This window comes from Mchenga conophoros, linkage group LG13 (genome assembly GCF_057382185.1).
Source record: "Mchenga conophoros isolate Kocher_MC1m ecotype Shallow Benthic linkage group LG13, M_conophoros_male_GT1.1, whole genome shotgun sequence".
NCBI classification, from domain to species: Eukaryota; Metazoa; Chordata; class Actinopteri; order Cichliformes; family Cichlidae; genus Mchenga; species Mchenga conophoros.
Window position 1 is genome coordinate 31,312,993 of NC_140538.1, and position 24,372 is coordinate 31,337,364.

At 40.2% G+C, this 24,372-nt stretch overlaps 1 protein-coding gene across 6 annotated transcripts in view; it reads right to left on the reverse strand.

Annotated features, from left to right (window-relative positions):
- ltbp1 (latent transforming growth factor beta binding protein 1) overlaps positions 1 to 24,372 on the reverse strand; it is a 134,892-nt gene that overhangs the window by 109,232 nt on the left and 1,288 nt on the right. For all 6 annotated transcript variants that reach the window (XM_085243015.1, XM_085243014.1, XM_085243017.1 and 3 more), the window contains exon 2: positions 15,653 to 15,723. In XM_085243015.1, coding sequence (XP_085099141.1) covers positions 15,653 to 15,723 — 71 coding nt within the window. The remainder of the gene's footprint in view (positions 1 to 15,652; positions 15,724 to 24,372) is intronic.

Below are 24,372 nucleotides of genomic sequence, written 5' to 3' on the forward strand. Positions count from 1 at the left end.
CAGTCCAAGAAGTACAAAACCCACAAGGCAAAGGAACCCAGGCTTTACCGGGAACTCGTACGCGCAGATGCTGAGACAAACACTGAGGAGAAAACACCTCTATACACTCAGGCAGGTATGGGAAGTGGAAGGGAACACAGCTGGGTAACAAAACACGGGTGATAATAATAAGACAAAGAAAAAAAATGTGAGAAACAGCATTTGGCCTAAACTGTTGCTAACAGGGATTATTTTGACTACATAAATGTCCTGCACATATAATGTGCTTTTCAGTATCCCAAGTGAAATACACATCACATGCACATTTGGTTTGTATTAGCAATTTTCTGTGATACCAACGAATTTGACCCATGAACATGCTTAAAAAGTAATTTGAAACAAATTAATTTAAAAGTGGATTTTTTTTGTATTTCCTCTTTCTAACTGAGAAACCATTATTCCAAAAACAAGGTACTAGGGGTGCAACGATACTTGTATCGATATTGAACCGTTCGATACAGTGCTTTCGGTTCGGTACGCATATGTATCGAACAATACAAAATTTGTAATTTATTTTATCAACTTTCCTTCTGACGATGCTGTCTGTGTTGAGCGCTCAGTGAATCTGCGTTCGATTACTCCGCCTAGGCTGCACTGTCGAGCGCAGATCCACTGAGCGCTCAACACAGGCTGTATCCCAATTCAGGGTCTGCAGCCTTAAAGGCCGCATTTCAAGACCGATTACGTCACAGCGGCGCGCCGAAGGCTGTCCCAATTCAAAGGCTGCTCGAAATGCGGCCCTGAACTGCGTCCTTCATTTCCCTGAATTTTAAGGCTGTGGCAGTGTAGACTTCGTGGCCCAACATATCCCAGAATGCATAGCGCAGCGGTGCGTGTGGATAAATTTGCCGGAAAAAAAAAAACGGCGGATGAGGGGCGCCCGAAGAGTAAACTTTAAGTAAGTACTGAATATTATGTCACTTATTTATGTGCAAATGTTTAATAACGAAGAACATTAAAACATTACTGTTGGCCACATGTCGGCAAAGTTATGTGACATTAGTGACGTTTGTACTAACTTGGTTTTAAAGCCTTTACTTTAAAATATACGCCGTTCAATAGCTGAGCTTAATCCTACAGAGAATGATCAAAGCTCATGTAGAAAGAAACAAACAAATGAACAAAAGATTTTCTCCTTCATTTCTGTCAAACAAAGCTGTACGACACGTTTCCAGCTGTTAGTATCATGGTTGCTAGGCAACCTGGGCAGCGCAACGGAGGCTAGACAGTCCCATTTCACAAGCCTCGCACTTCCGGCCTTAGCGGTCTTTAAGTATGCGGCCCTTGAGGATCGTTGAGGCTGCGTACTTTAAGGCTGCAGAATCTGAATTGGGATACAGCCACAGACAGCATCGTCAGAAGGAAGAGCGAAGGGCAAGCTAGCGAGACAGAAGTTAAGCTCTCCTTGCAACATGGCAAATTGAACCTCCCCCACCCTCATTCAGATCTGGCGTTTGGAATTATTTTGGTTTTCATGTGAAGTATGACCCTGAAGGTAAGCGCGTCATGGACTAAAGTAAAACAGTATGTTGGATGTGCCACGCAATGCTCAATTACATTGGTGTGAACTAGTGTGTTAGCGCAGTTAGCTCGTTAACGTGTTGGCCGTCTAGCCCCACGCACAGGCGATCAGGGGTAGCTCGTTAACGGAGATTTGCCGTGTTGTGGCGTTAACGTCATTTCAACGAGATTAATGCTGACAGCACTAGTGGGAACACAACGAATATGACTGCTAATTTACTCCGACATCATCCTAGTGCAAAGACAAGTGGAAGCAGACAAAACAACAAGCATGCATGCTACAAACTTTACCCGAGTCATTTAGACAGCCATTAGCACATGATTCTTCTTATGGGGACCTGATATGTTTAATATTGTGGCGAGCTCAGACAAGGAGGAGACGGAGGTATCGTTTGGTCTTGCTTCCCGTGAGCTAGCCAGGGAGCACAGCCGTTTATTGACATCTGCAGAAGAACACTGCCGCTAGCTAACTGCTCAGCGCGGCAACCGCACAGCAACAACAACAACAACACACAGGGCGCCCTCTGACCCCGGAAGGACACACCGTCGCAGCGAGAGGGCGTCACCCGTCACTATGGCAACATAAACAAAACATAACTGTACAAACAGAACCCCGAACAGCCCTGGCCCGCTACAATATGCTGCTGAGAATATAGCCCAGAAGAAGCGGATAGTATAGCTTTTATTTTGGAAAGAGCCATTTCTCTGTAACAAACTCTCTTTTCCAAAGATGAGTGATTCCTCAATCAGATACAGGGCTCGCAAAATCGCCTGCCTGACGTCCCAGGGCTAGCGATTTTTTCAGTCGGGCTACCAAAATCTATCTCTGCCCTGCCCGTCGGGCTATTGTAGGAAGGAAAAATATATGTCAATGCTTTTGCATTCTTTCGGAAATGTAGCTGGGTAATTATGTCATTGGCGGTGAGCCACTGTCAATATGTGACATATTGAAATCGCGTTTGAATTTGCGCTTGTTTTTTGCTTTCACTTTGCAATCGTGCGAACTGTGTATAGAGAGCGACAGCACTGATTGGTGAGTGACGATCATTTGCGCACCAATTCCTCTGACATCGTCTTATCAATCGTTAGCTTACTATGCAAACATGACAAGTGAAATCTCCCGCAGCTTAAACATGTGAGAGGTTGATCGCGCAGAGAATCGCTGACCGTTATGTGTGCGTGTGTAAAAGCAGCAGGATATATATTTTAGTTCTGCTGAGCCAAATAAGACAGGTCAGGGTGAAGAAGTGACAGCCAAAGAAAAGCTTACCACAAAACAGAAAAGTTATGACAAATCAGACTATAAGGCAAAAAGAAAGTGCAGCGTTATGGTTTCATGAACAAAATAATTTCTGTGGCTGCAATATGACGAGCTATATAACCAGGGCTGCACATAAGTGGTCCGCAGGTGCGCATTCGCTGTCAAAAAAAAAAAAAAAAAAAAAACGCGCACAAGATATGAAGTTGCAACGCGTGTTTGCATACATAGGATTTTCTGGAGGAGGACAGACATTTGTTTAGAACTCTTAAAGATGTCGAAGAAGCTCCTTTAAGCAATTACTTTGGTGTTCCTCCACCTCCAAAGAAATGTCAGCAGGCTGAACCACAAAAGAAGCACGTATTCTCAGAAAAGTGGTTGCAGGAGGTGAGCTGGCTTCAAACAAATGATGAACGCACAGAGATGTGGTGCAGAATGTGCCGTGAAAATCCCACTCTAGGACAAAAACACTGCTTTTTATATGGACGCAAACGCGCGCTGCAACTTCTTATCTGGTGCTCGTCTTTTATTTTGACAGCGAATGCGCACATGCGGACCACTTATGTGCACCCGTGTAAATAACATAATGTTCTGCCGGGTGTGTTGTTGGTTTTCCCTCGATTTCTGAGTCGACAAGCGCCTTTGTTACTGGGACCAGTCATATTAAGAAAGGCCCACATTAGAACGCATGAGAAATGCAAGAAATGCATTATTGCTCAGTCTGCAATATCTTTCCCAGAACAAACACCAATTGCAAATAACATACTAAAAATAAACCCGAAAAATCTGTTTAGAACAGCTACTATGTTGCAAAGAGTGAACTACCACTGGCACAATTTAGCAGTCTTTGCAAACTTCAAAAAGCAAATGGCCTCGATCTTGGTTCCACTTGCCTCTTACCCGTAACTTCAGTGGAAATTTCAAATTCAGGATCTGACACAGACTGATTCATGTCCTACACAGTTCTTACAAGTTCATAGACATTTCTGTTCAATTAGAACCAAGTATTTGAGTTGATGATTGTAATTTTTATACAATGTTGTAATTTGTTTTTCAACAATTTTTTGATTAATGTTTTGTTTCCTTTACAATATTATACTTTAATGTATAATATTGTAAAGGAAACAAAACATTAATCAAAAAATTGCTCCCTTTTTTATTCGGGCTACTTAAATTTATTTTGGGCTACCAAAAACGGAAGAGTCCCTGCCCGAAGGGCTACCAGGGATTTTGAAATTTTGAGAGCCCTGAGATTTTTATTTTTTTTTTAATTACTTTTGTTTCAGCAACATTAAATTTAAAAACTGTACTTTTGAGTTAAAATATATATTTATAATTTTAATAAATGACAAATTAAAAAGGCATGAACATTTTTTTTGTATCGAAAAAATATCGAACCGTGATACCAAAGTATCGAACCGAACCGTGAATTTTGTGTATCGTTGCACCCCTACAAGGTACATATCAAACTGGGAATTCTGTGTAAAGGCATGTATCCAAAACTACAAAATCAAAAGTACTTGAGCATACCACAGAACATGTGGGTACATCTGACCAGCTGTTAATGTGAAATTAATGTGAAATGTCACTTAACAACTGATATTTTCAGGAGACAGTTTAGAAATACTTTTCGTCTATATACTTGACCTAATTATGAAATTGTGTGTGTGTGTGTGTGTGTGTGTGTGTGTGTGTGTGTGTGTGTGTGTGTGTGTGTGTGTGTGTGCGCGCTTAAAGGTCTTTGTGTATGTTTATAAAGGAGACCAGCCAAAAGCATGTAATTAGACAAGGCACTATTCTTGCCGAGCAGATGATAGGGGCATCCATCTATCAACTACAAAGCCCGTCTCACAGGCAGCATAGCAGAAGTTTACATACTGTACTCAAACACACATGCACATACATGCATAGATATGTTTGGATAAACCATACAAAGGAAACTGACTGAAGATAAGCCACACATCTGGACCTCCATCTGACTATTCACTGCCCAACTTAAAAAGAAAACCTTAGTTCCACATTCTAACCCTAAACTAAATAACTTTAATTAAATTCTGTCTATAAAGTCAAAAATTCTACTGCTTCTGTGTGTTTGTGTGTTTGTGTGTGTGCGTGTGTGTGTGTGTGTCAGCAGCAGGAGAAATGACTCAGAAAGAGTCCCTCTTTTTCTCCCCATGGGCCCTGAGGGTGTGTCACCTCCTCACTAAGCTTGTTAGACTAATTGGCAGTTTTGAGGTTGGTGAAAATGATTAATGAAAGGAAACTAAATGATGGCTGAAAGACATCTCCTGCAACAAGGACAACATACACCCTGTGTGGTCATCCACGTGGCTCACGACAATGCTAATATACTGAGTGAGATCTGTACACATTTCCTCCTCACATGATGGATATGATGCAGTTTCACTGATGACATACAGTTTGAAGTCGCTTTTTTGGGAATACTTCGTTACACTTTCTACATTGTTCAGCCGTGCAACAGCAAGCACTCTTTTGCTTTCACCCTCACAAACCGTCTGAAAAGCTCCAATGCAAGTTAGTAATGCAAGTCCCCCCTTATGGTCACCCCTTGTGGAAGGATTTAAAATTGTCTTTCACAACACTGGACAGCCACACCCCAAACTTAATTAAATGCAAGACTTACTTTTAGCTGCAATGAACGAGACTGTTATTTTAAAATCAACAGATTGTTCTGTGATCAAGCTCTGATCATCTGTACATATACTGATTACTTCTACACTCTTATTTTAGCCCTAACACTAAAAAAGTTAAAGTTGAAAGATGTATCGTTTTAGGTTAAGCACAAACTTTAGCAGCACTGAAATGCACTAAATCCAGGATATCCACAATACATTTATACTCCAACAACCACAGCCCAAAGAAGTGTGGACTCCCTTTCACCATATAATATCAGTCGAGTTACACCCATCTTCTATAAAGTGATTACCTCACAGATTACATCATTGCTGTCCTTTCTCCCCTGAAGCTGAATTATGTTAGTATTTTGAAACAACCCCACAGTTAATTTTCCAGTTTGGGTGAAGCTTTTTGCTTTCTTTTCTGACTAGCATAAATAGTTTTCATTTCCCCCACCCCTCACTGGCCTGGAGCAAAGGCTGCCATCTGTTCTGCAAATAGTTTTCTCTCTCGCTCTTTCTCTGAGGTCAGCTACATGAGAGCAGCGGTCTGTGACAAGAGTGACGGAATAAGTGATGGTAATTTACTCGTTAGCTGGGGACAGGAAATAGTCATGCTGATGTCCTCACCCTTTTGATCAAACCACGCTGGGCCTGGTGTTCAGAGAGCCCCTTCATATCCTCGCCGGGGTCTGTAAGAGTAGAAATTATTCGTTGTGTGTGCTGCTGTTTTCATGTTGTATGGTTTCAAGGTGAGAGGCAGAAACTGTGAGGCATAATGACTTTCTTTGTGTCTCTGCCTTGATGCAGGAACTACAAATTCCCAAGTGAAAAAAAAAATGCTGAGATTTTATGGGTAAGTGCTAGAGCCTGTTTAACCTTGTATGTGGCTGGGACAGATGTTCACTGAATTCAGAAGCAGGTAGCAGTGGAAAGATATGACATCGATATATGAGATATTGAATTCCACATTATCTGAGTCACTGCTGGCCCTCAAATTCAGATTAGCTCAGATAAGAGTGTCTGCTGAGAATCTATTGGCCTCTCTAATCCCTATCTTTCTGTTGGCCAACAATAACACTAAAGAATCCCTGTTATATTAACAATCCGAATAAGTCAGCGTAATGCACTAAATGCACTTTGGTTTGATGTAACACTAACAGAAAGCAATTCTAACCTACAGCTGTTTAGTGGGTGTTGATAGCCATGTTACCATGTGAACAAAGCCAGCTAGGGATCTCTGGGTACAAATGGTGGTTGTACCCTAATCGCTCAACATTGTGCTATACAGAATCCTGTCAGTACGAAAACACACAACCTTTTCTAGGAATCCCCTGCAGGTGTCTGTCTTAGAAGATACACTTGAGAACATAAGGATTCAGTGCAGTCAGATCAAAGTGCTACCACAATAAGTTTAAGTCTGTGTCATAAGACATTGGGCCATTATACAAACCTAAAAGTCAGGTGTGTATTGCAAATCAGCTATCTAGGCAGATCGCTCACACGAACTTAATGTGTAATGTGACATGTTCGAAAGACAGCCTTCAAAAATTTCCTGACATGATTCTTCTGAAAATGTTACAAATTCACACGTAAAAACAGCCTTGCTCATCAGGTCAGGTCAGTCATTTCTGGTAACAAAGGGTTTCGTTTTTGCTGAAACTGAAATCCTGCAGGTTCACAAACATAAATGGTTGTTTGGTCTGAAACAGGATAAACACAACGTGCTAGCTAATACTGTCAGATTAGCTACATCTTTGCTTACACATAGACTTGTCAAAAACACAAAGTAATTCTACATGCATGTTTCAAGAGCACCATATAATGAACATTCAACACAGAAGGAACAGTCACTTTACTTTTTCAAGCAGATGCAAGATCAATATGCTTCTTGGGAAAAGGCAAAGATATTCATAAAGCTAAGGAACAATTCATTAGCTCTTGGCTGACTTGTACTTGTAGGCTGCCCTCTGCTAGGTACAATTACCAATATATTAATATCAAAGTTTAGAAAATAGGGATCAGAGAATATGCCAAATGGCACATGAAATATTCCATAAGTTAAAACAGCACTCTTTCTGTTAAAAGCTAAAGTTATCCCATATGACAACCGAACCTTATCAGGGGACCAGTTCCTCCTACCCAGGATAGAGTTACCAGTGCCAACCCGTGGATCTTAAGGGAGAGCACCTGATTGCAAGGTCTTAGCCCAATGGAGGAGACATAAGCTTGCTCTCCTATAGGCCCATCACATGCACGGGGGGCCGGAAGAGGCTTTGGTTGCAAAGCATTTCAAGAGGCAGTCAAAGGTGGAGGTCCTGGTGGTGCATGAGGTCGAGAGACACTGATCAGATACAGTCAGGCTCACCTCAATGCACAGTTTGGAGTCTGGTGGAGAGAGGCTGGACTGTTCCAATCTGGAGTTGCCCTCGTTAAGAAGCAGGGGGCATGGGTGGGTATTTTTGTATACCCCAGTTCGCTGAGTGTATGTTTGGGTTTTTTCCAGTGGATGAAGCTGCTAGAGCAGTTAGCTGCTACTGCGATTGAAAGCAGAAATGGGAATAAAAAAATGACAAATTGAAAGCCCTTCCATCAGTGGGAAGAAGAAATCACCTGTGTGAAAAGACCTGAAAACACTCCTCATTTCCATGACTGTGGACTTGCCCACTGCAGTGGTGCTTGTGAGATACTCCTCAATAAATATAGGAAGAGTGAATAGAGGGTAATGGCTAAAATAGTTATTTATACATTTTAAATAAAAAAAACATTTTATCTTGATCTTTGTAAATATCTAATATGTCTTAATTGAAATAAAACACCACTTATTTTTTCTTACAGTGAAGCCACAAGCGTTCTGTTAATGCATACTGATTGGGCCATTAAGTATTTATGAGAGGGAACACAACAGTTAATACCAAGATGCTGCTGCTACAAATTCTCTACTGCTACTTGCTTCATGCCTGAAATCAAAATGCAGTAAAGTGATGCTGTGACATTCCTAATAAAGTATTGTGTTGCAATCAGTCAATTAGAATTTATACTGCAATCAAGACCTACAATTCTTCTTAACTGTTTTCTCAACCCTTTCCATTAAAATAAAAACACAATGACAAATGAGGAAAATGTTCACCCCAAGATTTTGTTTTAACAGGGCCCCATTTATTCTGGACATCCGGACATGTTGCACTCTGTCTTAATAGGCAATACAAACATGACAACAGATACATTTCATTTTAACCTGCTATCAGCATACTTTAACACAAAGTCAAGTACCCACTATTTACCCTCATGTCTGGCTGCTATCTTCCAGAAAGTAAACTAAGCAGTTCTAAAATTTTGCAAAGCTATTTTCTGAATGAGGTAATCGTAACATGTTTACTTCAAGCAGACTTGACAAAGCACTATTCTGCCCTGCAATTCAATAATCTGCAGACATTTGTTTTCATCCAGAGAGGAAGACTAATCGGAATGTCTCCTGATAATTCCGCCTGAATCAGATGATTCCTGTGTAGCAGAATCACATGTTGTCAGCCACGAATGCCAAAGAGACAAAGAGAAACACTGCTCTGCAGCAGTAACTAAATACCCAACATTCGTGTTTGTCCAATTTCTGTCACTTATTGGAAGCAAGGAAGAACACAAGGAACTGACTGATAATTATTGGGGTTACATGGTTGTTTGGTGGCTTCTTTAATGTATAGCATAATTTTTTTTTAAATTGAACTTTCTTGACTCTTACAGTTGCCTCAGTTGGATGGTGGAAGGATTTTCCACTAAAAAATAAAATTGAAGAACAAATTTCTTAGATTATCTGACTAATAAGTCATGGCATCTTCCCTTCCATTAATAACATCAACAGTGTCCCTAAAGAACAGAGTCTCTCAGTAAGAACAACAAAACAAGGAATCGTAGCTTCAGATATTATAATATATAATAATAATATTTTTAGTAGTAACATTGTTAGATAGCAAGCAAGCTAAGGTTAGCCAGCTTCCTGCCTACTAAGAAGGGACGGGGATCCAAACCTGAACGGTCTTTTTTATGGCTAGTATTAGCTAACACTAGTGTGCCTGCTAACACTGATAAATTCCAAGCACAGGAAATTACAATCTTGAGTAGATAACATCAGATAATATAACAAAACTCTTAGGGAAGATGTGACATGTCTGGGTTTCTAACACTACCATATGTCTGAGTGGGGTTTGTCAGACAAATTTGCCAGCAGATAGGAACTATGATAGTAATTTATGTTAGTATCAGTGTTGATTTTAACTGACAGTTAACCAAAACAAAGCTAACGTTACACTAGCTTTGTAAAGTAATACGCAATGGGGTTAGCTGTAGTTAACCACATAAACGTATCCAGCTTTGGTAGCTTTGTTGCATCCAAGTCTGTTTTGTTGAGTATACAGTGCACACTCAGGTGTACCTACAATGATCACCCTGTTTTTGTAAGACACCTGGCATACAGTAGTTATAGTTTTGCCAGATTAAAGTGCACAGCAGTCTTCCATATGTCATCATTGATTTAACCAATGCTAACTTGCTCAAGGTAGGTGAGCAAACACAAACATCAAAAACAGAATGCTGACTTTCATTCAGCAAACAGCTAAAAGTGGTAATAGTAACACTTTTCTAAGCATTCACAGAGCTTCTTTGTCATGTCAACATGAAATAACTCCATTTACATGACATAAATAGTCCTGCTCAGAATATGAAAGGAGAGGAGAAGCCTCCAAATGAAAATTAAGCCATAATTTAAAAGAAAGGTGCGTAATACCTTCATACATTACAGGCTGTATTCAGCCACAGAGTAGTAAGCAGATCCAGAGGCGACACTTTAAATGTCACACGTATTACTGTGTGGTTGCTTTGGGGGTGGGAGGGCATTTGCATAATGTTTTCGCCCTGTCTGCCATATGAATGAGAATGTGAAGCTACGATCTAAAGAGCGACCCTCCTCTCTGAACCCAACCCTACTGGCCACAAATAAACTGTGGCTGTTGCACAAGGCATGCACAGCTATAAAAAATATTGATTCAGCTGGTGCAAACTATTTAAACCATGTATTTAATACATGGGAATTGTATTCCACAGTTGCTCCAAATCTAAAAGAAGGAAATGTATGCCTCACAGCCTATCTCAGTATAGAAACGGAGAAAAAATACAGCAAAACAAATCACTACTTACCAACTACAATATCCTGCACAGGCAGAAAAACATTAAAGTTTGCTTTGAGGTGGGTATTATCAATCCAAAGATAAACTATTGCTTTGTCAATTGCATCATAACTTCAGCATGTGATTATGAGACCTCCTATGAACAGATTACAGAGACTGCATACCAAACCACCAGAGGAATGTCCCCTATTGGTCATTGTGCTGTGGGTTTGCAGTGTTTCCTGTGCCTGTATAAACAAAAGCAGTCTCTCCACCCACATGCTGCAACTCTTCAAGTCCAAGCTGATATGAGCTGTTAAGCCCAACACAGACACATCACTGGCAAGCAAACAAATCGTATCCTTTTGATGGGAATAAAAGCAGTAAAAAAAATTGAAAGACTGGTACTAAAGAGACGGTAACATCAACATCCCTCATCTTGGCCATACCCCTTTACCACCATGCAGTGCAGGGCAGCGAGTCGCCTGCTTCTTCTGGGTACAGTGCGAGTGGCTGTCTGGGCCTATTAATACAGTATTTTTGCAGTATTTCTTTTATACAAAACAGAAAAGCTGCCAGCTCAATGAGATACTAGGAGAAGAAGACCAAGAGGTCCTTAAAACCATCAAGGACTACAGATTTTATGGATATAAGATTGTTGTTGTTGTTTTTAATATCAACATCACAGCACACTGAACAAATAGAAATAATAACACTGTGACAGTTCCAAATGATTAGAATATATTTTCTAGTGCCTTTAAAAGGGATCCTGAACTGCTCCCATATCCCCTTCTATTCAGTCTCAGTGAGGTGGTAATCACAGAAGCTTTTTTTTCTGAAAAGACCTCAACAACCTGCCTGAGATAGGGACTCAAACATTCTGGGAAAAACAAATTTAAGTCTCTCGTAGCAATTACCTTTTTAATCTTATTTTTTCATCTTTATCCATCTCATAATCAAGTTAGGACTGCAATGAGTCCTCTTAGTTTTATTCAAGCTAAAGTCAACCTTCAAATTTTCCTTATAGTTACTTGAAATTTTAACTAATAAAAAAGCAATAACATGATTTTTAAAAACTCATCATTAATGTTTTGGCTATCACCAAAAATGATACTTTTTTCCCTCAAAGTAACTGTATCAAAAGAGGGGATCCATCCAACCATTCTCTTCTGCTTATCCTTTTCAGGGTCACGGGAGTGTGATGTGCTATTGTCAGAAGGTGTGCTGTGCCTCCCAGCACAGCCTCAAGAGCATCATAGAGCTGTTTTTAACCCATTACAAGGACTGTTATCTGCTCCTTTGTGCAAGAAGGAATGTCCTGTCCTTACAAATTGACTTCTAACAGGCAACTGGTGTGAACCCAATCAGAAACAGACTTCATGAGGATGTCCTGCAGCCCTCTTGTAGGCCCTGTGCTCCCTGCCCGGGACGGTAGAGCAAGACTGGCATTGGACATGAAACACCAGAGTTGGCAGGTCCACCACCCTGTGCTTTTTACAGATGAGAGCAGGCTCACCCTGAGCACATGTGTAAGATATGAAAAGGTGTGGAGAAAGTTATGCTGCCTGCAGCATCATTCAGCATGACTGGTTTTGGTGGTGGGTCAGTGACGCTCTGGGGAGGCATCTCCACTGAGAGCAACAAAGACCTCTACAGGCTAGTCAACGGCACCCTGACTGCCATTACATATTAAGATAAAATCCTGGGACCCAGGGTCAAACCTTACGCTAGTGCAGTAGGTCCTGGTTTCCTCCTGGTGTATGAAAATGCCTTGTCTCATGTGGCATGAGAATGCAGGCAGTTCCTGGAGGATTAAGGAAGTGATGCCATGGTCTGGTCCCATGCTCATCTTACGTAAATCCAACGGAAGATGTTTTGGGTGTCTTTGAATTCAGCCCTCTGTAGGTTGATCATTTTCATCAGACAATTTGTGTTTGGTATCCTTTCACTCCTTTCACATTACTTAGTCTGTATCAGTATAGATATCCAGCATGATTGCTTCCCCATTAAGATCTGATCTGTTTTTTATGTTTGTAACAGTGTTTGGGCACAAACAGCCCAAACACTGTGGATGGGTCTGGTTCAGTCATTTTTATTAGCAAAGGGGAAGCAGATGGATTTGGGTAGATCCACATCCACAATCAACAAAGGTTAGCATCAGTCTCTCTGGCACAGGCAACCAGGACGTGTTGCATCCAACTTGGGTTTGTTTTGTGTGGCAGCTGTGAAGTTAAATGCAGAAGTTTTCCAACAAGAGTCCACAAAACAATACAGACAATACAAAGTTCTCTTTACAGCAACTCTCTTCTACATTTACACCAGCATTTTGTCTCATTATAGTTAATCTCTCTGTGCTGTCAAGCGTCATTTGTACAGAACCCTCCACAATGTTTAGGACAAAGATGTAATTCTTGTGGCTTTGACTTTCAGCTTTAATTCAAGGGGTTTTAAAATATTTTTGCATGAACTGTTTAAGAATTACACCAATTTTTATAAACAATCGCCCATTTTCATTGGTTCAAAATTAACAGCACAACTGACTAAGGAGCAGTTTCATGACAAACAAAGCAGGAATAATATTAGTTGATTCAAAGTGTTGTATTTTATAGCTGTTTTATAGCTTTTTACTGTACTTTTTAATGCAATTTAAAATAAAAGACTCAAAGAGATGTTAGTGAGAGATGTCATCATGAGGCTGAAAAACCCAAATAGACCTATAAGAGAGAGTAAAAACTTTAGAAGTGGCCAAGTCAACAATCTAGTGCATTGTGGAAAAAATGAATAAATGCATTGATTAGCTCAGCAACACCAAAAGGCCTGAAAGAAGACACACAGAAGACAGAAGTGCATGACGAACAATTATTTCCCTGGTTATAAAAAAAAACAAAAAACTTTTAACCAAGTCAAGAAAGCTCATGAGGAGGCACGTGTACCGGAGTCTACGATCACGAGATGAGCAGAAATACAGAGGCTTACAACAAGGTGCAAACTACTGGTTACATCCAGAACTGAAAGGTCAGATTAGACTTCAACCGTAAAACATTTAAGAGCCGTCAGAGTTCTGTAAAAAAAAAAAAAAAAAAAAAAAGTAGAACAAAACCAGGCGACTAGTGTTCATCAATGGTGTCCGTGTGTTGTAGACTTGAGGCACTAGCTGCAAAGTCAATTTAACCCTTTCTCACATTGCGGTCACTACAGTGGACAGCTATTCAAAGGCAGTTTTCTTGTCTTTGTGTCAGTGTTGATGGTATACTTGCAGATAAACCACTACATATGTCACTCCATACTCTGCCATCCGCTGGTCGTTTAATGTTACTATAGATGTATGACGTGTTTCATTGTAATTATTGTTATTTAACCCTTTCATGCATGAATTATGATAACCTCAATCAGGATTTTTTCTTAAGTATTTTTATTAATCTTTTCATGCCTAAAGATTAATAAAAATACTTAAGAAAAAAAATCCTGATTGCGGTTGTCATAAATTCTCATCTCAGCATGTCACGTAAGGCCATTTGTCACATGCTGCCTACGTCTCACCATTAAGCACAACTGCTCTTTAAACATCTGGACCACAGCAATGCTGGCTGCTGATAGAAGAACTTTCCCATTTTAGAGGCCTAAAGATAGTTTTAGGTTGGTTGGTATTAGGAAGTTTGTGGGGAAATTGTGGCATTAGTCACAAGTTCATCAGCCAGGAGAGTGTGGTTTGCCTCCCACTTGGACCTTTGTGTTATGCTCTTGGTTTTGCTTTTTCCCCACTTATTGATTAGTTTCTATTTATTTATATATTTTTTATTTTGCTTTAACTTGCTTTTTAGTTTTAGGCACTAACAAATAGTAGTAGGCACTTAAAGGTCAGGGTTAAGAAAAGGGTTAGGGACCACAGCCCCCCACAACAGTAGCATTGCACTTTGAAAAATGATGAGTTGTCAAAGCTTCATAGGTAATCCACTGCTGCCAAAAGACACGTTGTCTGTTTTGTCAAAAAGCAGAAGCTTTGACAGTATGTCTTAAAGGAAGCCAGAGGCAAACACAGGGAGAGCCGTTCAACGGGACCACATGGCGATGCTCTACAGAGAAAACAACCTTCTTTCCCAACTGATGGGCACAACACTGGAGAAAAGCTGTTTACTTCCTGAATAGCAAGTGAGTTACCCAAATAAGAAAACAGCCTGAACAATGTTTCTGAGCCAAGAGACACAGTCCATTTCAAATCTGTTTCTCTTTCACTCTGACTCATGTTCTCCCCAGTTGGACGGTACAATAATAACCTCCTCATGACTCTGCAGACAGCAATTTAAAAATGTAAAACATCCAGACACTACGACTCATTCACGAGACGCATGTTCTCCTTGGGAAAAGAATTAAACGAGAAGCCGGCAGATAAAAGATGGAGAGGATTGCAGAGGAAAAACAATGCATGGATGGATGGAAACAATAATGGGAGCTGCTGCAACTGACTGCTAGCGATATGGGAAAAAATACAAGGCACACTGTTAACTGGGAGATCTTCCTCGCTACCACCAAGTACTTGCTCATCAGGCAGTGGTTTCGATTTCTTTCCTGGCCACGTTCCTCGACCACACAATTGTTTATACCATAAAAGCACCAAATGAGGGAATATCTTTTAGAATAATGGTATTATTTTACACCAGAGCTCCATTTAATCAAAGAATCCATGTCAAGATACCCTGAAGCTTTTCTGGTGACTTTTTCTAACACTGCAAACGGGTATATTTTCATAACTCTGAGTATACGTAGGAAAAACACACTTTATATTGTCTTTGCTTTAAAATGTTGCCCATCTGTAGTTCATCTACACAATGCCCATCTACACAATTACAGAACATCAGTTTTTGCTTTGTTAAGTATCCCATTTTTGTGAAAGAAAATGATTTTAGAACTTCTGCAGGAGCCGAACCAGAAGAAGAATGAGAGACAGTTGCAACACAGCATCTAGTGCTCTTACGTAGCCTGGAGTAGCAGTTTTAATGTAAAGGTGCTGTTGTGCTGAAAGGTGTTCAGTGCAAACTTACGCATCGTGCACCGCTGTGATCCCTGAGATTTACTCCAGCCGTGACAGCACTGCCCTCCACAGACATTCACCCTGCAAACACCAAACAAGAAAAGGCAGATAAAACAACTAGAACCATAGAAAGCCAGTTAACGTACATGCTGGCACATAACTTGATGCTATCCCAGCATCACCTCTTTTTCTACATTCTTGCACCTAAACACGTGTGTAATTTGGCAGTCTGGTTTCGTCTTCAAATTTCTTCAGCGTCAGATTTAAATAAAGAAATGGAACATATTAATGTTTATTTGAATTTTTAACACCTAAAAGTTTGATCTTCATGCACATGTTCCATCATAGTTAGGCAGACGTTTTCCAGACTTGAATGCTCACAGAGGGCTTGAGATGTGGTTTGGCCTCGTGACATTAAGTATGACTGGAAAGGCAAGATTTGTCTGTAAAACAGTGTTTATTGTGGTAAGTTTGTTACACTTAAAAAGCGAACTTGAATCTTAAAGAGATTCACACAGACTTGGTTAAGTTAAACTGTAGGAGCTGGATCAGCTAGAGTTTCCAACAAACATCATCAACAAAGAGAGTGGTTAGGTGATGAAGTTAGTCTTAACCTCTTGAGGAGTTTGAGACACATGGCAGAAGCTTGTAAGACACGGGTCTGTTCAAAACAGGATCAAACTGCACTGAGCCATATATATTTGACAGCTGTAATTTCATACACAGATGAATTACTATTCACCCTTTGAGGTGCAAGCCTTGACTGACGATAAGTAATCCTTACCCTAAAACTATTAGGGTTTTAAAGAAAAATAAAAAAGACATTTTAGGAAAAAAACTGCAATAATTTCATAGAAAAAAAACTCAAGTTTTTTGTGTTTTATAACGTTTTAAATGTACGTGTCATAACTAATGCTGACTTTAAACTTATAGGAACTCAGAGATAGACAGGAGATAGACACCATATCTCTGTTCTATCATCACAGACGATATGACATAGCAGGACAATAAGATTGCACAAGCTAACTGCCATAGTAACAAATTGAGTGCATTAATTAACAATGATGTTTTCACTACCTTAACTGCTACTTTCAGATATTTGGACCAGACTACAGTAATTCTATGAACAGAAGAAATGAGGCCAACAAATGGCACAACTCTGACCTCTTTACTGTGAAGGAACATTTCCAAAGTCAGTCAGTCTTCTAGGCTGTTTACATCCCTCTCTCTGCTAACTAACTGCATACATCATCTTGCTGTAACTGACGACTATCCTGCAACTAGGAAATAATTTGTACTTCCTGACCTCGCTTTCTGTCATTTGTGGAAAATGTATTTGAACCTGTTGACATCAATGCAACAATTTGTTGGGAGCGAGTGAGATAGTGTGTTTGCTCAGGGATGACGTGGCAGAAAGGGCCCAAAAAATATCTGCACTGAGGTCACTCCAGTCTATGAGTGTGCAGTGTCGATCTTTGTTTTTTGTTTTTTTACTGAAAATCACGCAATTACGTCAATACCAATAAAACACCTGATGAGGTTTATTTGCTTGTTGTGTATTATGTGAAGGCGACATGTCTTTTTTTATTTTGCAAGTGTATTCATTAGTTTTCTCCTTTGCAATGGAGAGTCTTTTCCAGCTGACTGCGTTAGCAGTTCTGCGGGAATCCCAGAGGAGGCATGGAGGAGACGCTGGGATTTCAGAGCAAGAGCAGTTCCCGTGACAGTCATGGGGTAACTCTTCACTGATAACTCGTCTCTAGTATCCAGGGAAGAGATACCAGATGACATGGAGAGTGCAGCTTCAGTGCTGAAGGAAACTGTCAAGAAGGTGTTCGATATATCCTCTGGACAGAGAAAAGAGGATAAGAAGAGGTGGTAGTGGAATGAAGAAGTGTAGGAAAGTATCCAAATTAAATGATTAGGAAAAAAAGTGGGGAGATGAAGAAAGTAGACAAGAGAACTGGGAGGGTAGGTATATGCCAAAGAGAGAGTTTTAAAGACAGATGGAAAGATGAACATTTAAGGAATAGAGATAGTCAAGATAGATGAGTTAAATTACCCAGAGGTTAAAAGAGTGCAGGCAGGGTGGAGTGGGCCAAGACGAGTCTCAGCTGATTTTTGACATAAGGACAGCAGCAAAGGGGAACAGGAAGATTTACAAGATGGTAATGAGACCTGTTGTTATTAGAGGTGGGAATCACCATACATCCCACGATACGATATTATTGCAATTTTTAAAAATATTTTGCGATATTCAGATTCTGTACATAAAGGTAAACTTTATCAATATTCATTTTATCTAATATCAAAGTCTCACACTCAGTCTTTCTCTCATTTCAGTCAGTTTTATTGTTGACAAACTGAACGGTTTGTATTACAGTCTAGTCCAACTTAACTGAATGCAACCATCTGGTACAATTACAGCTATTCTGAACTATGCAATTTATGAAAACTATGCAGCCCCTTCAGCAACTGAAGAATTTGAAAGTAAATTAAAACAAAATATAATTTTACATTAAATAAAAAAGTTTTAAACTTAATTAAAATAAAACATGTCTTAAATTAAAATAAGTAAACTGTCATGTTTATTGCTGCCAAAAAACAAGTTAAACACATTTGGACAGTGTCAGGATTCTTGCTCAGAAAAAGGATCGACATGCTCTGAAGTCGGAGCACAAAAACCTTTGTTGTAACAAAATATCGATTTCTGCTGTCCCTGTATCGATACATTATTAGCAAACAAAATATCACGATGCTACACAGTATCGATTTTTTCCCCCACCCCTAGTTGTTATGTATGTTTTGGAGTTGGTGGCACTGACAAAACAACAGGAGGCCAAGCTGGAGGTGGTAGAGTTGAAGATGTTATGATTTCCTTTGTGAGTGAGTAGAAGCGACAGGATTAGATACGAGTACATCAGATGAACAGCTCAGGTTCAGCAAAGTTAAACAGGCAAGGTTAAGATGGTTTGGAATGAGGGGTATACTGGTTATACTGGACAAGAATTTTGAATATGGAAGTGCCAGGCAGGAGAAAAAAGGAAGATCTCAGAGGATGTAGTGGAGGAGGACATACAGAGGGCTGTGTGACAGAGGAGTCACGGGGATAGGATGAGATGGAGGTTTGTGATCTCTTATTCTTTTTTCACACTCTTTTCCCTCCTCTGGGGGAGACGTAGCCATCGAGGACAGCAGAGGGTTTTTAAGTTCAGCTGAAAAGTCCCGACCCATTCACACATACTGCCAGTGCTGTTTTGCCTTGCATCACATTGTCAGTGATTGCAGACTAATGTGTGTGAAAACTATAACCACTCTTTGCAGTAATTGACCCCAGAGAATGGGGGAGGGGTTTTCATGCGCTCTTAAGAAGCTCCAACATATGAGTCAGCTCTGAAAGAGCTCTGCTTAAGCATTAGTCTATTCTTCCCCATAATTTAGTCAAAAACAGTTTTCAAATCTATCAACACACACTCATGTATAGCACAGGAACAAGGCGTTCACCAGGAAAAGCATGCTGTAAATTATAACTGCAGGAACAGAAACACACTTACAGACTTATTTTGTAACCAAATCAGGTTATGGAGACACTTCGTACTTTGACACACACTTGCAGCCTTGTGTATTCTGGTAAAAATTCAGACTCTTTTCCTTTTGGTAGGGGTGACAGAAATTCACAGCTGAATTTTATTCACTGATTACACATCCCAACATTTTGCCAGGCCACAGAGTGAGCAGCTGAAGCCAGGCGGCGAGACCACACACAGACTGGTGGATTTGTGTTCCCGTACTGGTCGCTTTCCCTCTTTTCATTCTAACCAAAGATTCCTGAGGACACAACTAAACTACTCGACATGTTTAAGCCAACAAACAAACAGATTGAAATCAGCTCCTTCAGCCACTGGTCTGCAGTTTTAATGACTCACGCTTGGCTGGAAACACGCAAGCTTAACGTTGTAGTTTACTCTGCATGTATTTGTGCAACGTTTTGTTGTTTAATTCACAGATCTGCTTTTCAAACTGTGGTTTGACTTTACTGATTACCTGAAGTTCAGTTCACACACCAAGCTGCTGGAATGCACGCAGAATGTGGTTTTGGCAGTGTCCTGTTAAAAGTCCTTCCCTGAAAGAGACACTGTACAGATGGCAGCACCTGTCGTAATGACCCCCAAACCATCAATACCACCATAGAAGATGGATATTTTACACTGATAGCAACTTCCAGTTACCTCTAATTTTCTGCCTGTTGTCTAAAGATCCTCCAGTGCTGATTTTCATTCTTGTCCTTTGCACATAAAGATTTCTTCAGTTTCTCTAAAAGACATGAAATCCCTAAATGCTTTTCAGTTTTATGTTGTTTGCACTTACAATCTTTCACAGAGTGGTGATCAGAGATGGGCAGTAACGCGTTACTTGTAAAGCGTTACCGCGTTACTGTAATCCAATTACTTTTTTCAAGCAACGAGTAAAGTAAGGGATTACTATTGCAAAAACGGTAATTAGATTACCGTTACTTTCCCGTAGTAACGCTGCCTTACTGCGTTACTAAAACCATGATTTTTTTGCGAGAATGTCTCACGACAGTGACGTAAGCGAGTGCGACGTTTGTGACAACAGCTGTGTGCAGATCAACAATGGATCACATATCGAGTGCGGGAGAGAGTATGAGCGTGCAGCGTTTAAAGCGTGGAAGTACTGACCTTACTTTGAGTTTGGTTCCATAAAAAGTGACAAAAACATTAGCGTCCATCGTGCGTGGGAAGAAAACTTCTTTTTACAGCGAAAAAAAACCCTAAACTTCCAAACAAGCACCGAGTAGCTACGACGTGATGGGAAACTCACAGAGAAACTCGCGGATTCTTCCACTGACCGCTGCACACCTGCACCAGGGTAAACCTCCGCCTACCTACTCCTGCTTTACAGGTGAAAATAGAGCAACAGGACCGCTGAGTCTTTGATTTTATTTATTTTCTGCTGTGTTTTACTTGCATCTATTTGAAAGACTGAGTGTAAACACACACAAAAATATATTTTATGTGCTGGAATGTGCAGAAAATAGGTTTAAACGTTAAACAAATTTCTTCCAGTCAGTGAATGTTGCATATAATTAAATTTTTGCTTGATGCATAAAGTTAAAAGGTTAAAACTGATAAAAAAAAGAGACTTTTCCATTTGATTACATTTTGTATGATGGATTATGCAGAAAAAGTAGAATTGGGCTGAAAGATCTATCGCTTTATCACCTCTTCAGGTTGTAAATCCTGTTTTTAAAAAGTAACTAAGTAATTAATTACTTTTGAAAATAAGTAATCAGTAAAGTAACAGGATTATTTTTTGGGGCGGTAATCAGTAATTAGTTACTGATTACTTTTTTCAAGTAACTTGACCAACACTGGTGGTGATACCCTTGCAAACTGTTTTCTGAAAGACTGGATGAATTATCTTTTTACAGCCTGTAAAAACCTGCTGCTGGAAGGCTACTGCAGGGGCCCAGGCTTGAATTTGCCCTGGGCTTCCCGTGTGTTGTTTCCCTTGCACTCCCTCCCTGCTTTCCCGTCTGTTCTACTGTCCTGTCCAAAATAAAGCCATGTTTAGTGCAACCTGTTGCTAGCTTCAACGTCAAAAGAGGGACATTTGTTTTTTTCACCACTGTGGATCCTGTCACTCTCACCAAGTGACAGCCGGGACAGACTCCAACCCCCTGCTACCCTGTACTGGATGGATGTTCTTACAGGTTAATTTGTCACTCATTTTGTGTGTTGTAGTAAAAAATGTTAAGATTTGGTACTACACTCTAGAGATCAATTTCATTTCAATTCAAATCAGTTCAATGTTATTTATATAACAGCAAATCACAATAACAGTGGCCTCAAAGTGCTTTCTAAGGTCAAGACCCTACAATATCCTGGTACTCGGTGAATAACAAGAACACTGTCCTTTGGAAAATAAGATACAGACCACATCCAGGTCCCATTTAGATGGCACTACTTAAAAATCCCCACACAGAAATGGGCAGGGTCTACATAAATGTATGAACATTTTGTTGTTCATGCTAAATCAGCCCCAGGAGTCAAGCATTAAAAGGCCATCAGTCATGGTACAGACTAATTAGACCCAGTCCACAAAGACCCACAGTTTTATCCGGACAAAGAATGACAACAATATGAGGTATTATGAGAAGCACATCCAAGGGCACAACTCCCCTTGCTCACTAGCAAAGTCCAATCAGAACAGATGTTGGCAGACATGAATACAGCACGGAAAGTGAGCGCTCAGGTTTCACTGACAGTAATCTTAGAAGCACCTGGGTATAAAATCAAGAATGGATGATGAGAACGCTCCAACATGGAGAAGAAGCCTGGAAGCCAGAATCACGAGATTCTGATGAGACTCAAAATGAGAGACGGGTCCTGAATGAATAAGAGGCACAACAAGTTGTACAAAAAGGCAGACCCAACTAGAACTGAAACTCAGCAACACTGGAAGAATATCTGTGAGAAAGGAATTACACACGACCAACACAAAGTGCTTGGTGGACCTAGGAGCAGACCACAGCAACCTCCCAGAACAAGAAGTGGTCAACATCACAATAGCAGACATCCGACAAAGAGACTCCAGATCAACACCAGGGCACAGCTCAGAAGGGCAATGGGAGTAATTGCAGTGTGTCAAAGCACCAGTAATTGGTTGATAGAGCAATACAGCAGAACTTTAACACCTGATTTGAATTGGCTCCAAGAAACCCTACGACTCAACGCCCTGCTCGTGGATCCTGGAGAGCTTGTGTTAAAAACATTCATCAGGTGTTCAGTGGAACTGTGGAAAACAACACTGATTCCAAGGCACACAAGTCACCATCAAGCTTGGAATATACACACTTGATGGTGACTTGATGGCCCACTGCTGTTCTGCATAGAACTAAGCCAGCTCATCACTAAGAGTGGATACAGAGGTAGGCATCATGTAGTGGCCATCAGCCACCTCCTGTACCTATAGGTACCTGTATAGGTATCCCCTTAGAAGGACTGTTTACTAGAGAGCCACCAAGTGTATTTCTTTTAACCAAATCCAATTTCCAATTTTTTGCTGACTGTGTGAATAGTGATTTTTGTAGATTCTGAGTTTTTCTCTAACTCTAATTGACGGCATATACAAACAAAAAACAACTTTTCATTAATATGAAATATAATTGTCATTAAAAAAATATTCAACTTTACATTTTATTTCTCCTAAACAGCAGTAGGTCACAGGATCTTCCCTCACTAATAAAAAACTGAAAATCTATTTCTCTGGTACTGGGAGGAGCTACAAATAGTTACCTGTGAAGGTGACTGTACATCCACTATGAGCTCATATAGTTAACCTTACAAAACAATACCAGGAACAACAGATTTATATCACAAAACAAATGTCCATTACTTACATCAGGACCTTTTCTCTTTTTCACTGGTCTCCAAAAATTTCTGAATAACTGCTTTGATTTTTTGCTCATAATAAGACTGCTAGCTTGTGGCTTCTGGCCTTCATGGTTAGCAGATCTCAAACCCACTGAAACCTCATGGAGGCTGTAGCAGGTCACCTATGAATGTACAAGTTGTGAAAAGCACTTTGAATGTTCATATAGAGTAGAAAAGTGCTTTATAAGAACGAGTTCATTTACCGTTTTCAAATAGTAATTAAGAAATTGCCTCTATGTCTCTACCACCATCAAAACATCACATGAAGGAAAAGACTTGTAAGAGAAACTTGGAGTGTCAATACTAAGATACAGCAAATGGACTGGTTCTCATACAGTATTGGGCTTTTCTAGTCTACCTGAGCACTCACTTTACTACATGCCTTAGTCACACATTCACTTCTTTCTATGCTTAAATGCTTTCTATCTAACATTTACACTCCAGTGGATGTATCAGAAAGCAACGGATATTTGGCCTGCAGAGCAGCCTGGGATCAAACCACCAACCTGCTCTACCTCCTCAGCTACAGCCACCCCAAGTAGCATTGAATCTGCTCTTGCAGCACATGCTCAACGCCATACAAACATGTATGTTCATTGTACCTTTAGTTGTGTCAGTTTTATACTGAAAAACAATTACTACAAAATTGCTTTGTGATTCTGTTGGAATACTGCATCATTAGTGCAGGCAGGCCGAGAAGTCGAACTCAGCCACAATCTCAGATCTCTATGCGAGTCCACATTCAGTGTTTGCTCAGCTGATACCCTTCTACAACTGGTAAATCTCATAATGCATGCTATTTAGGCAGCTTTAGCCTGGCCATAGTTGCTTTGAATGTGCAAGCCACTTTCCAACCCCCTCTTCCATTTCCTGCTGGTTCAGACATAATCAGTGTCATCACTGTTGTAAGTGGTGCCTGCTCTGTTCTGTGCTAATGCTCTTCTCCTTGGATGCAATCCAGATATTCAGCTGTAATAGTCAATGAAGAGTGCCATACCACCAAATACAAATTACTGTGGATAAATACTGTCCTACAACTTACCTGAAATTCATTTAAACTGATCGTGACCTATTAAACAGTTAATACAAATGAGTAGGTCTAGTGTAGCTAAGACAACTCTTGTTCTTATTTAGTATTGTTATTCAATAACAACCTTTACAACCTTGATTAAAGAGTCACAAAGAAATTATATGAGGTCGCTGCCAATAAGAATGATGAGAAAGTGCAACTTGTCTGCTGTTGCGGGTAAAGCAAACTAACAGGACCAGGGTC